Below are 13412 nucleotides of genomic sequence, written 5' to 3'. Positions count from 1 at the left end.
TGTTAAAGTCATTGCATTCATATTTGGTCCGACAGTTACACCGATTTTGCGATCACTGGACAGTCGTTCAAAATAAGACATTAGTTTGACTTTGAATCGCATCCGAAACGGGTATCCATTGACTCGCCATTGAATGCGTGACAACAATAGACACATCCCATGGATATTAACCGACAATTTTGCAAAACGATATTGTATTATAAATATGAAAAAACATATACCAAAACTACATATAACATAAAATATCTTTACGTAATAAACTAATTGTTCAAATAAAACTTGATGAATAAGTAACAAACTAATCGGCATTAATGTTATTATAAATGCTAAATAAATTTTTGAAAAATATTTATTATATTCATTGACTATTAGACATAAACTATTGTGACTATCAATAAACTGATTAACACATTTGTAAAATGATTTAGCATTTAGTTTGCATATAATTATTGAATTGATTTTATATATAATCTAAAATCCATAATATTGATACTTGTGTTACTGTTTAATAAAAAATTTAAAAAAATAAATACAATTAATTAGACAAAATAAAAAACGCTATATATCGCTAAATGAATTATAATTTATATTATACATACATGTAATAGGTATTATACAATTGCAAACAATTTTATAAATATAATTAATAATGTTTGTCGTTTTTACTAATGTATCATGATCAATTATGAAATTTGGTAATAATTTTTTAATATTCAATTGTCCATCAATTGTTAGCAATGATTTATACCAGATATGATTGCGTGATAAATGTAAAATTTTAAATAGATAAGCAAAAAACATAAATGACAACAAATTTATTATTATATTATACAGATATAGATAGCTAGCCACCAAATAAATAAGTAATATCGTAGAGTAATATTTTTATATAAATATTATTATTATTATTATTATTATCAAAATTACTTAATAAGACATACTTTATAATGTTTATCAAAAATGTTAAAAATAGAAAATATTTAATAATAAAAATATTTTCATTGTTTTCCACTGAATTTTCATAAAATAAATAATAATAATAATTTATTAGACTGTATATTAATTTTTGAAAATTTATTTTTGGTATCATTTTTAATCAAAATAAATAAATAAATATTTTATAATATTGACTAAAAAAATGTTGAAAATATATGGTATTCAATAAAAAAAATTAAGCTTTGTTTTCCGTAAAACAAATTTTAATAATATTCAATAGTTTTAATTAATGATTTAATTAATAATTAAAAACTTTATTTTTTTCTACACAGAATAACATATTATTAATAACTTAATGATTTTAAATTTTCATTATTATTATTATACAGTTATATAGTATTTAAAATAAAATTTTTTAATACAGTATTTATATACATTACATGAGAAAATATTATAAATAATAAAAATTAAATTTATATTATTATTATTTTAAAAAATATTAAATATTGACGATAAATATATTTTTTCATAATGAAAATCATTAATTATAAAATATACAATTTATTATATATATATATATATATGAAATTATTGATTTTATTTTATTTATATATTTAAAGTTTTTCGTAAATATTTACGATATATATATTAAAATCAATATTTTATTCAAATAATTATTTCTCTAATCAATAGATAGTACCGTAATATTAATTAATAAAAAAAACTTTATAATATAAAACTTCGAAAATATTAATTATTCAACTATTTATTAACTATTATATATTTTTTATAACTTTTAACTTTTAAAAAAATGTTAATAATTTTAATGATTAATTACTTGTAAGTCAATCATATGAAACAAATAAAAAAATACATTTTTTATATGAATTACTTATCCTATAAATTATAGAAATTTAAACAAAACAAAAAACATAAATCAATTATTAATTTTATGAATTAGAAAAATTAGAAAACAGTTATACTGTATATATGTTTACTGTATTAAAATCAGGGTTTTTAAAAAATGGCAGGCATAAACAATAGATGTCAATTTTGATAAATGCCTGCCATGGCCTGGGCATCTATTTTCAGTTGGGGTGACACCTATTAGTTTAATTTTATATTAATTAATTTATTTATAAAACATATAATATATTTGCTTTTGTATTTTTGTTTTGTATTTAACTTTAATTAAAAATGTAATATCATTGGAAATCAAGTATATTAATTGTAAATTGTAATTACCTTATTTACTACTAAATTACATTATTTTTTTTGTAAATACAGTTGCTTATTTGCTTGCTTAAAATGTCATCCAAATAATATAGATACCCAAAATGCCAGGCATTTATTGGCATCTATTTGGGCATAGCCAGGGCGGGCATTTATTATTACTAAAAACCCTGATTAACATACTAACTACATGATTTAACTACAAAACAATACTCTGATAGCTTACTATTGTTATACAGTCAAGTGATATACTAAAGGGCTAAGACATTGTATAGTATTTTTTAGTCAATTTGATATACAGTTTTAATATATGTTTTTATGAGTGACCTATATATTGGATGTCTCTATTTTTTACAGTACAGTATTATACGTTTAATTACTTTTTCAATATTATTATTAAAAAAAAAAAACTGTAAAATAATTACCGCTTTATAAAAATAATTATTACTATTTAATAGTAATAGTAATACTATAAAATGATTAATTGTTGATATTATTATTAAAATGATTAATTGTTTTATCAAAGTTAATAACACAATAATTGACTACAAATTTGAAATATGATATCAAATGTAAGTATAATTATTTAATAGTTATAATAATTACTAAAATTTTATAAATCTATTAATATTTATTTTTTTTAATATATTTTATTTTATTTATTTTCATTAATTATTTCATTGAATAGTTTTAGTTGATTTGAAAAGTTTTTTTTGTTTGTTTGTTATAAACTTGAAGACAATGACATCGATGAAGGACTCGTTTGATCGTTTCGGCGATGATTTGTGTCAACTATTGCTTCAATATCTGCCAATCGATGACAGACTAAGACTGCGATCGGTGTCCAAACAGTGGCTGACATTGATATTTACGACTGAAAAACATCTGGTATTTGATGCAAAACTATTGAAGACTATGTCATTGAATTCATTTCAAGATTACAGACAAACAATTCGTTTGTTTGAAGTCATTGTCAAGAAGTGTACAACCATTACATCAGTCACTATAAGCGATGTCTACTTTTGGGACAATTTGTTTGAATGGCTAATGAAATACTGTTCCCAATTGAAACACTTATATTTAAAACCCAGTAATTACTATCAATGGGTTACCGGCGACCAAATGATTGACCAGTTTTGCAGTCGATTTGGCCAACAGTTGCTAACATTCAAGTTTTACGGACATAACCAGGAAATCAATAGGAAATTGTTTCGTAAAGTTGCCGACTGTATGGTAAACTTGAAGACACTTCACATTACATTGAATAACAAGTCGTCAATCGATATGAATCTTCTCGTTGGCAATGAAAACAAGTCATCAAAAGTATTGCCAAAATCCGTGGACTCGTTGACCATAAAGTTGGACAAAGTTTTTATGTCAAAATTTTGTAAATTTGCCGCCACTTATGGCCAACAAATGCATGAACTGTACATATCTGTCGACGAGCCGATAGCCACACGTGATTTGTGTCTACAATTAATGTCCGGCTTATCACTGATGTCTCAGTTAAGACAATTGACAATCGGTTTTCACGAGATATTTACGGATAGATTTCCCATTGATTTGTTGACACAAATTGGCTACAATTGTCGGCAACTTTCTAGTCTAAAGCTGCGAACAGTTGTCTCGTCGAAGAAAACAATTGACGATATCTTCGATACAATCAATCAGTGTTTGTCGCCATTGGTGTTGAAACGACTATCTGTATACTTGTATTTCATGGGAACCGATAGTAATATACGATTGTCGAGCAGCCGACTGAACCGTTTGCGACTACTGACCCATTTATCTATCGGCATAAACGTATGGCCGGTAATCGGCGATCGATTTTTCCATGATATTCACCGACATTTGCCGCGACTACAGTCCATACACTGTAAACAAGTGTCGATCAGCGACGACACCGTCCGTTCATTGGGACAGTTGTCTCGTTTGAGATCCGTTTTCCTGATATGCGATCCGAATCGTCAGTTCAGCAAACAGTTAACCAAACAGTTTCTCACTGAACAACTCAAACATATTAACTATCTGTACATTAACTGTAGTGATTGTAATGGAAATATCAAACATTTTATCTATTGTTATGATAGTAATACTACTACTAATGCTATTATTAACAATAAAAATTGTGATAAATTAATTATTTTATAAATATCCAGTAATCCTATTTATCTATCTATATATCTATCTATCTATCTATCTATCTATCTATATACTTTTTATTGTATAAATAATAATATAAGTTATATATTACCGTAATAATAATTACTGTTAACTTATCAAATCTCATTTTTAATTATGTCTTCAACTGGGAATTGACCCCGGATAAATTTATTTAAATTATTTCTATACGTTAGACAAACATTGGTGACCATCGGTTGAGCCGAAATCAGATCATCGATAATCAATTGGTCAGCTATAACACGGTTACGACAACTGGCTATTCGTACTGATTTCAATTTACGCAATCGGGACAGTGATTGCAATGACTGGCGGCTGATGTCCGCATGAAATATGTCAACAAACTGAAGTCGCGGTAAATGTTGGACAATATTGTGAAAAAATTGATCGCAAAAATAAATGGATCCCAAATTCAGCGACAAATGTGTCAATTGTTTCATTAGTATCAATGAATTACTCGTTAGTTTTGGTATTTTGCCGTATTTAGTCAAAACATAACAATCAATGGCCAGTCGTTTCAATTGTTTAAGATCTTTGCCCAATGTGTCCATCAATTTATTGCATTGACAATCACTGATCATTTGAATGTTTGCAACTATTGATATACTTTTCAATTTCAAACACCAACCGCTAAATCCATTAATTATTAAATTATCGATAAGTATGTCATGAAATTGTATATATTTTAGTCGTAATCGTCTTAATTGACAGAACTGTGTTAATGACTTAACAAATAACGGGATAACTGTTTTGTTAGGAAAATTGATGACAATGTCCAGTGATGTCAATTGGTTGGCATAATTTGCTGCAAACTTATCAAACAGTGACTGACATTCAGTTGACAATACAAATGCAATCGACTGTAGTCTAGTTGTCGACAAAATACAGTTTACTCCCGTTTCGTCAGTAAAATAGTGTCGAAAATCTGTAAAATTAAAGATATTTCTAACGCAGACAATCAGTTTGTTGAGTTGCGGACAATACGACTGTACGACTTTGTTAATCATCACCCGATGATTGTCTACTATAACATTATTCAACTTTAATGTCTTCAATTGTCGTCCAAATGCGGCCAATAATCGGTCGATACTCAGGCTTTCCATAGACTTTGATTGAAGACTTAAGTGACGCAAATACCGATAAAGTGTCGCCAATAGGCAATTGATTATAATGTTTTGCCGAAACAAATAATTATAGTGGTAAGAGATGGCCAGTGATTGAATGTTTGGACACTTTAGGATAATCACCGCAAACAACTTAACAGTTTGACTATAATTATGATAATATAAGTCAATCTCGATGTCTGTCTGTCCATTGAATATCAATCTCTGCCACTGTTTTGATACTAATTGTAGTTTCAGTTTGTCTTCGATTGTAATCTTCATCGACGACAGCAATAGTTCGGCCAAATCATCGCCGAAGCGATCAAACGAATCCCTCGTTAGTCTTGTTGTTGTTGTATTTGTGGACATCTTTACCGCTGTTGTCGCCGACGACGACGATGTTGTTGGTCATTGATATTCAGTTGTCTTCAATTATCTATCTTAACATTCAAAGCACACATACTTTAACTGTAAGTCAGTTATCGATTGAATATAAAAACGGAAATACTTTTTTTTTGAAATGTTTTTGAAAATTTCTAATCACTTAAACCTGTTTATTGTATAAACAAAAGTTAGTTGAAAAACAACTATTAAATATCAATAAAACTATTTCTATTTATTTAATATTATTGAAATTATAAAAATGAAAAAAATTATTTTGTTATATTTGTTTTTAAGTTAACTTTGTGTATTAAATAAACAGGTTTAGGGATTAGTAATTTGAAAATTAAAATAATATTTCCGTTTTTATTTTCATTTCATATATAACTTTTCAACCGTTTTTAATGTGTTGTTTGAAATGTAAAGATCTAATTAACTGAAGACAACGATAACAACAATGAGGGACTCGTTTGATCGTTTCGGCGACGATTTGGCCGAACTATTGATGTCGTCGATGAAGATTACAATTGAAGATAATTTTAGACTACAATTACTATCAAAACAGTGGCAAAGATTGTTATTCAATACACAGACAGACATCGAGTTTGTTATCAATTATCAAAATTATAGACAAAGTTTGGAGTTGTTTGCGGCGATTGTCCAAAAGTGTCCAAACATTCAAAGTGTTATCATTAGTGACTATTATTCGGTAGAATTGAATGAAAAACTTTTGGATCAATTGGTGATACATTGTAGACGTTTGCAACACCTGAGTATTCATGCAAACAGTATCGGAGATAATAGTAGTTTTTATCGATTAATGGCCACAATTGGACCAAAATTGAAGACATTGGTAATGAAAGGTAGAAAATACAACTATGAAGAGTTGGTCAACAATGTTAGCCAATATTTGCCGAAACTCAACAAATTGGTTATCTGTGATAATAAAACACATTTAATGGGTTTACGATATTATTTCTATGAATCGGGAGTTGTCTGTAAACTGCCCGCAAGTTTACAGTCGGTGTCATTTAAATTGCAAAACAAATCGCTATTATTTTTCAAACGCTTTATTCATAATTATGGCCAACAATTGCGATCACTTGATATTGTTGTCGATTTGGATACGAAAACAGATATGCAATCATTTGTCCAGACATTGACACTGATGTCTGAACTGACAAAACTTCGGGTAAAAACTAAACAGTTTTCCGATGTTTTTATCGATAATCTAATAACTAATGGATTCAGTGGTCGTCGGTGTTTGAAATTAAAAAGTTTTGATTTTATATCAAACTTTCAACCGATTACTGACTATCTATTCAATCGATTGACGGACTCATTGGGCAAAAATCTTAAACAATTGAAACGACTGGCCATTCATTGTTGTGTTTTGACTAAATTCGGTGAAAACCCAAAACTATCCACCGATTCGTTGATACCAATGAAACAATTGACACATTTGTCGCTAAAGTTAGGATTCATTAATTTTAGCGATCAGTTTTTCATTGATATTGTCCAACATTTACCGCGACTTCAATCTATTGACTTAATTAATGCGGACATTACCCGCCGGGCACTGCAATCCCTGTCCCGATTGTGTCACTTGAAAACCGTACGATTAGCCTATTGTAGTACCGATATTATCGCTGACCACTTGATTATCGATGATCTGATTTCGGCTCAACCGATGGTCACCAATGTTTACATATCGTATTTAAATAATGTTTATTGTGAAAATAAATTTATCAGGGGCAATTTTATTTAAAATTAACTTTAATTAGTTTTTTTAGTGACCAATGTATATGCAAACAGTTGCTATGAATTTAACTTTTTTGCTATTTTAAAAAAAATTTGATTTATAATTATTTTTATTTGATTTTATTTTTTAAATAAATTGATTAGTTTTTAAATATATTTTTAAACAGTATTATTATTATTAATTTAATTATAATAATTATTTGTTTAATTTTAAAACATTAAATTCAATTATTATTATTTTTTTTAAAAAAACTATTTGTGATTATAATGATTGTAACAAGTATTTATTTACACACAAAAAAATAAACATTAACTAAATCATAGCTTAAAAAAACATTTGATTTTATGTCAATAATTATCAAATAAATTGATTGATATTATTATCATAATTATAATTATTATTAATTATAATTCAAAATTATTATTTTTTTTATCAACCAATTAGTGCTATCAATACTACTGTACTAGTAGTTTACTTAAAAAAAAAACTGTTTCATTATAAGCAAAACCAAAACAATAATGATTGCCACGCGCTATGATACACTTATTTAACTAATTTTTTTTGACACTACTCTTAAATTAACGCTAAATCATATTTATTAGTATATTAAGCTATTTTTAGTAAGCAATAAATATGATAACGTAATTTAAGTGTAGTGTCACAAAAAAAATGTTAAATAAGGGTATCATAGCGAGTGTCGGACACTAATTGTTTTGGTTTTGTTTATAATGAAACATGAATTTTTTTTACTATACTGTCAATAGTAGTGTCAGAAAAGCGCATGCGTTTGTATTATTCAATCACAAGTTTAATAGCACTGATAGTACTATTAAATACAGTTAAATATATTTATATGTACAGTATATTACAGTGTATTATGTTTTACTGTAGTAATCATAAAAAAATCAATCAATCAATCAGTAAACATATAAATGTTTTATTTTTTTAAATATTCAATTATAAGGTTTTTATTAATTATTTATTAATTCAATACAAATATATGTATTAATTGATTGCAAAAAAAAAATCAAATGTAAGTATTAATAGTGTTGTTGTTGTTGTTATTGTCATTTGAATGCAGTGTTTGATTGTTTCACACAATTTACTAATGAATTTGATTTATGTTTTTGTTTTTATTATCAATAGATTTGAATTCAATTCAATTGAAACGAGTTTTTTTGTTGCGACAAAAAGTGAAGACAATTACTGAAGACAACAATGACAGCGACATCGATGATGACGACACCGAAGGACTCGTTTGATCGTTTCGGCGATGATTTGTGTCAACTATTGCTAACAAATCTGTCAATCGATGACAAACTGAGACTACAATCGGTGTCCAAACAGTGGTTGGCATTGATATTCAATACGGAAACAGATCTTGTATTTTGTAGAAAACTATTGGACAGAATGTCTTTGGACTCAATTCGTGACTATTATCAGACAATTAAGTTGTTTCAAGTGATTGTCCGAAAGTGTCCGAACATTACCGCAGTTATCATAAGTGAAGTCAGTTTGTTGGACCGTTTTCTTGACTTATTAATGATATACTGTCACCGATTGCGACACATTTGTCTTAAACTTGATTACGACGGCCACTTGTCGGTCATTGATCGGGCATTTGAATGCTTTTTTCGGCAATTTGGCCAACAATTGTTAACATTCAAATTTAACGGCTATAGTATTGATTATAATAAACAATTGTTTTACGAAGTTATCGACGGTATGCCTAACCTGAAGACACTGGACATCACTTACGAACACCGAAGAAGTACTGTCCAATTGAATGACATAATCATTGGTGACATGTATTATGATTTACCGAAATCGTTGCAATCGTTGAACATAAAACTGGACGACTCATCGGTACCATTGTTTGCCAGTTTTGCCGATATTTATGGCAAACAATTGACATCATTGACGATAGTATCCGTCGTCGACACCGACAACATGTCTTATGAATTGATTGTTAATTATCAGCCATTAATTGATGGTTTGGGACAAATGGTACGATTGAGACGATTGAAAATTGTTTTGTTTAAATATTTACTAAACAATTTTACCGGCGATTTATTTGCGACAATTGGCCGCCAATGTCGCCAACTAAAGGAATTGAGTTATCTATCAATTGAATCAAATATAGTGATAATTGAACGCATGTTTGCCGTAATCAACAAACATATTTCCGGACAACACTTGAAACGATTATCACTGTATTGTTGGCCTAATTATTATCAAGAAGAAGAAGTAATGGTTGTAGTGGACGATGAAGAGGAGGAAGAATACTTGGATTTAGTACTAACCTGTGATTTGTTAAACCGATTGCACGGATTAACACATTTGACACTATGTTTTGATAGAAAGTTTCGGATAATCGGTGACCAGTTTTTCCGTAACATTCACAGCAATCTTCCGCGACTACAGTATATACACTGTGACAGTGTGTTCAGCACTGAAGAGTCAATCATTGGCACTATTATTAACGGACAGTCGTCGCCATCATTATCATCAAAACGATTGGACGTTGTTGTCGACCACCGGTGCGATGCAAACAATTTATCGAAGAAAACTCAAATCATTTATTAAAATTTTTTTTATATATAGTATTTACCGTAACATTGATACTAAAAGTCAATTATCTGGATATTATTAATCTATTAGTTTATAAAAACTATTATAATTACAAACAATCAATTTTTTTTTAATTTCAAGTGTTAAATATTATTATTTTATTTTTGTTGATGTATTAAACATTATAGTAAAGTACTGATCCGTTTAATGTAATGTTTATCTAATTAATTAATTAATTAATTACATTACATAACGTTTGTCCATTAAATCTTAATTTTTATTGTATATTATTATTTCTACTAATCTATTATTTTTTAATGTAAATAAATTTATTAGAAATAAAATAAAAAGTTTAAATGTGTTATGTATGTGTATTACTATAAAACATTTACCGGTAAATAATAAACAATTTTTTAACAACAAATCACTGTCTATTACACACACAATACCAGATCATTCAATAAAAATTAAAGAAATTTTTTTATGTGTGATTATAAAAATTGTAATAAATATTTTTTACTAAATAATAATACTAATAATATAACAATTATAATAAACTAATTAAAAATTTATTAGAAAAATTATTATTATTAGTTTATAGTTTTAGGTTTAATTAGTTTAAACTTAATTATCATATTATAGTTTATAATTAAAAAAACGTTTTTTAAAATTCAAAAAAATAAATTAAATAACATTATTGATTGACACATCAATTAAATCACTGTATATTATATTGTAATACAATAATAATAAGTCAATTGTTTTGTTAATTATTATTATTATTATTTAATTATGTTATGTTTTGACTCTCAATGTTTGTAAAACACTAATTGATTGTTTAGTTTATTAAAAAAAAACATTTTTTTGAATTACAATTTCAATAAAAATATATTTTAAACACTATTTTTATGATATGTTTTTTTTTGAATACAAAACAATAGATTTAATTAATTAAAATAAATATATGTTTCAAACAAATAATAATTGAATTTTTATTTCAGTAAATATCAAGTGATTTATCACACGTTTGAAGACATTTTTGAAGATATTTTTGAAGATATTTTTTGAAGACATTTTTGAAGACATTTTTTGAAGACATTTTTGAAGACATTTTTGAAGACATTTTTTGAAGACATTTTTGAAGACATTTTTTGAAGACATTTTTTGAAGACATTTTTGAAGACATTTTTGAAGACATTTTTTGAAGACATTTTTGAAGACATTTTTTGAAGACATTTTTGAAGACATTTTTTGAAGACATTTTTGAAGACATTTTTTGAAGACATTTTTGAAGACATTTTTTGAAGACATTTTTTGAAGACATTTTTTGAAGACATTTTTGAAGACATTTTTTGAAGACATTTTTGAAGACATTTTTTGAAGACATTTTTGAAGACATTTTTTGAAGACATTTTTGAAGACATTTTTTGAAGACATTTTTTGAAGACATTTTTGAAGACATTTTTTGAAGACATTTTTGAAGACATTTTTGAAGACACAAACAATGACCACAACATCGGTAAAGATGACCACAAATACAACAACAAGACTAACGAGGGATTCGTTTGATCGGTTCGGCGATGATTTGGCCGAACTATTGCTGTCGTCGATGAAGATAACAACTAAAGACAATCTGAGATTACAATTAGTATCAAAACAATGGCAACGATTGATATTCAATGGGCAGACAGTCATCGAGTTTGACAGAAATTTCTGTAATTATATACAAACAGATCATATGTTTGAATTGATTATCAAAAAGTGTCCAAACATTCAACGATTAGTTTTAATCAATTTGTATCCAAACGACAAACTCGTGGACCTATTGTTAAACAATTGTCAGTTAAGTTTGCGTCACTTATGTCTGTACGCAAACAGTATAGATGTCTATAGTTTTGATCGATTATTGGCCGGATTTGGCCGACAATTGCTGACATTAGAGTTACCCGTAATTGCTTACAATCATAGAGAAGTGGTCGATAAAGTTGCGAAATATTTGACACAAATTAAACGTCTAGTTATCGGCCGAAATGTTTTCATTGAATTAATAGATTTTGGCCACTATTTTACCGATGATAGCGGATCTGACGGCTGTTTGTTGCCCACAAGTCTACAGTCGATGTCGTTTCAGTTGACAACTAAAAGCCAGTCACTGTTTGGTCCGTTTGTTGCCGCCTATGCTAACCGATTGACAGCACTGGACATTGTTATCGATTTTGATGACCAAACAGTTGTTCCAGTATTTGTTAGCTCATTGTCACTGTTGTCGCAATTAAGACAACTGAGACTAACTGTACAAAAGTTTTGTACGGATATTATTGTCAATCTATTAACTAATGGATTTAGTCGTCAGTGTCGAAGAATTAAAAGTTTTTCATTTACATCAAGCAATCAATCGATCAGTAATTGTCTATTCAATCAATTGATGGACTCATTCGGCAAAGATCTCAAACAATTGAAACGATTGGCAATTAGTTGTCCAGTTGTTAGCAAATGCGATGAAAAACCAATAATAACGAGTGAATCACTGAAACAAATGAAACAATTAACACATTTGTCATTCAATTTGAACGGCTGTATCATTGGTGACCAGTTTTTCCGAGACATTGACTGCCATTTACCACGACTTCAAAATATTCACATTATGTTTGCAGACATTACACGCTTGTCATTGCAATCCATGTCCCGATTGCGTCACTTAAATACCGTACGATTAGCCGATTGCCGCAACAATTTTATTGCTGACTACTTGGTTATCGGTGATCTGATTTTGGCCCAACCGAATCTGGCCAATGTCTACATATCATATTATAAGTATATCTATAAATTTGCCCGCGGCAATTATGATTAATTTGTATAATTGTTGTTTAATTTTAAATATAGTTTATCGGTAATATTTTTTATTTGTTTTGATTGTTTATATATATAATAATTTAATAATAATTTTTCTCATTTTTAAATATTAATAATAATAATAATAAATAAATAGAAATAGTTTTATTGATAGTTGTTTTTCAGCTAACTTTTGTAATACAATAAACAGGTTTATAAGGGATTAGTAATTTTGAAAATCATATTTTGAAAATGTATTTCCGTTTTTTATATTCAAACGATAACTGACTTACAGTTAAGGTGTGTGTGCTTTGAATGTGAAGATAAATAACTGAAGACAACAACAATGAGGGACTCGTTTGATCGCTTCGGCGATGATTTGGCCGAACTATTGATGTCGTCGATGAAGATTA

The 13412-nt window shown here is 27.9% G+C and overlaps 1 protein-coding gene across 1 annotated transcript; it reads left to right on the top strand.

The window, feature by feature from the left end:
• The first annotated feature begins 8580 nt into the window (after positions 1-8580).
• On the top strand, positions 8581-10182 carry LOC128954423 (uncharacterized). Its single transcript, XM_054300002.1, has 2 exons — positions 8581-8629; positions 8743-10182. The coding sequence occupies exon 2, from the start codon at positions 8815-8817 to the stop codon at positions 10180-10182; it is 1368 nt and encodes a 455-aa protein (XP_054155977.1). The 5' UTR covers positions 8581-8629; positions 8743-8814.
• The last annotated feature ends 3230 nt before the right edge of the window (positions 10183-13412 follow it).

Source organism: Oppia nitens, unplaced genomic scaffold (genome assembly GCF_028296485.1).
Source record: "Oppia nitens isolate AA-2021 unplaced genomic scaffold, nextdenovo-longstitch-racon4-pilon3 scaffold27_pilon_pilon_pilon, whole genome shotgun sequence".
NCBI classification, from domain to species: Eukaryota; Metazoa; Arthropoda; class Arachnida; order Sarcoptiformes; family Oppiidae; genus Oppia; species Oppia nitens.
The sequence above is the reverse complement of the archived record's forward strand: the minus strand, read 5'-3'. Positions and strand labels throughout refer to the sequence as shown.

Excerpts from the sequence above, each read along its gene's own strand:
- LOC128954423 (XM_054300002.1), top strand. The coding sequence starts at position 8,815 with ATGACAGCGACATCGATGATGACGACACCGAAGGACTCGTTTGATCGT.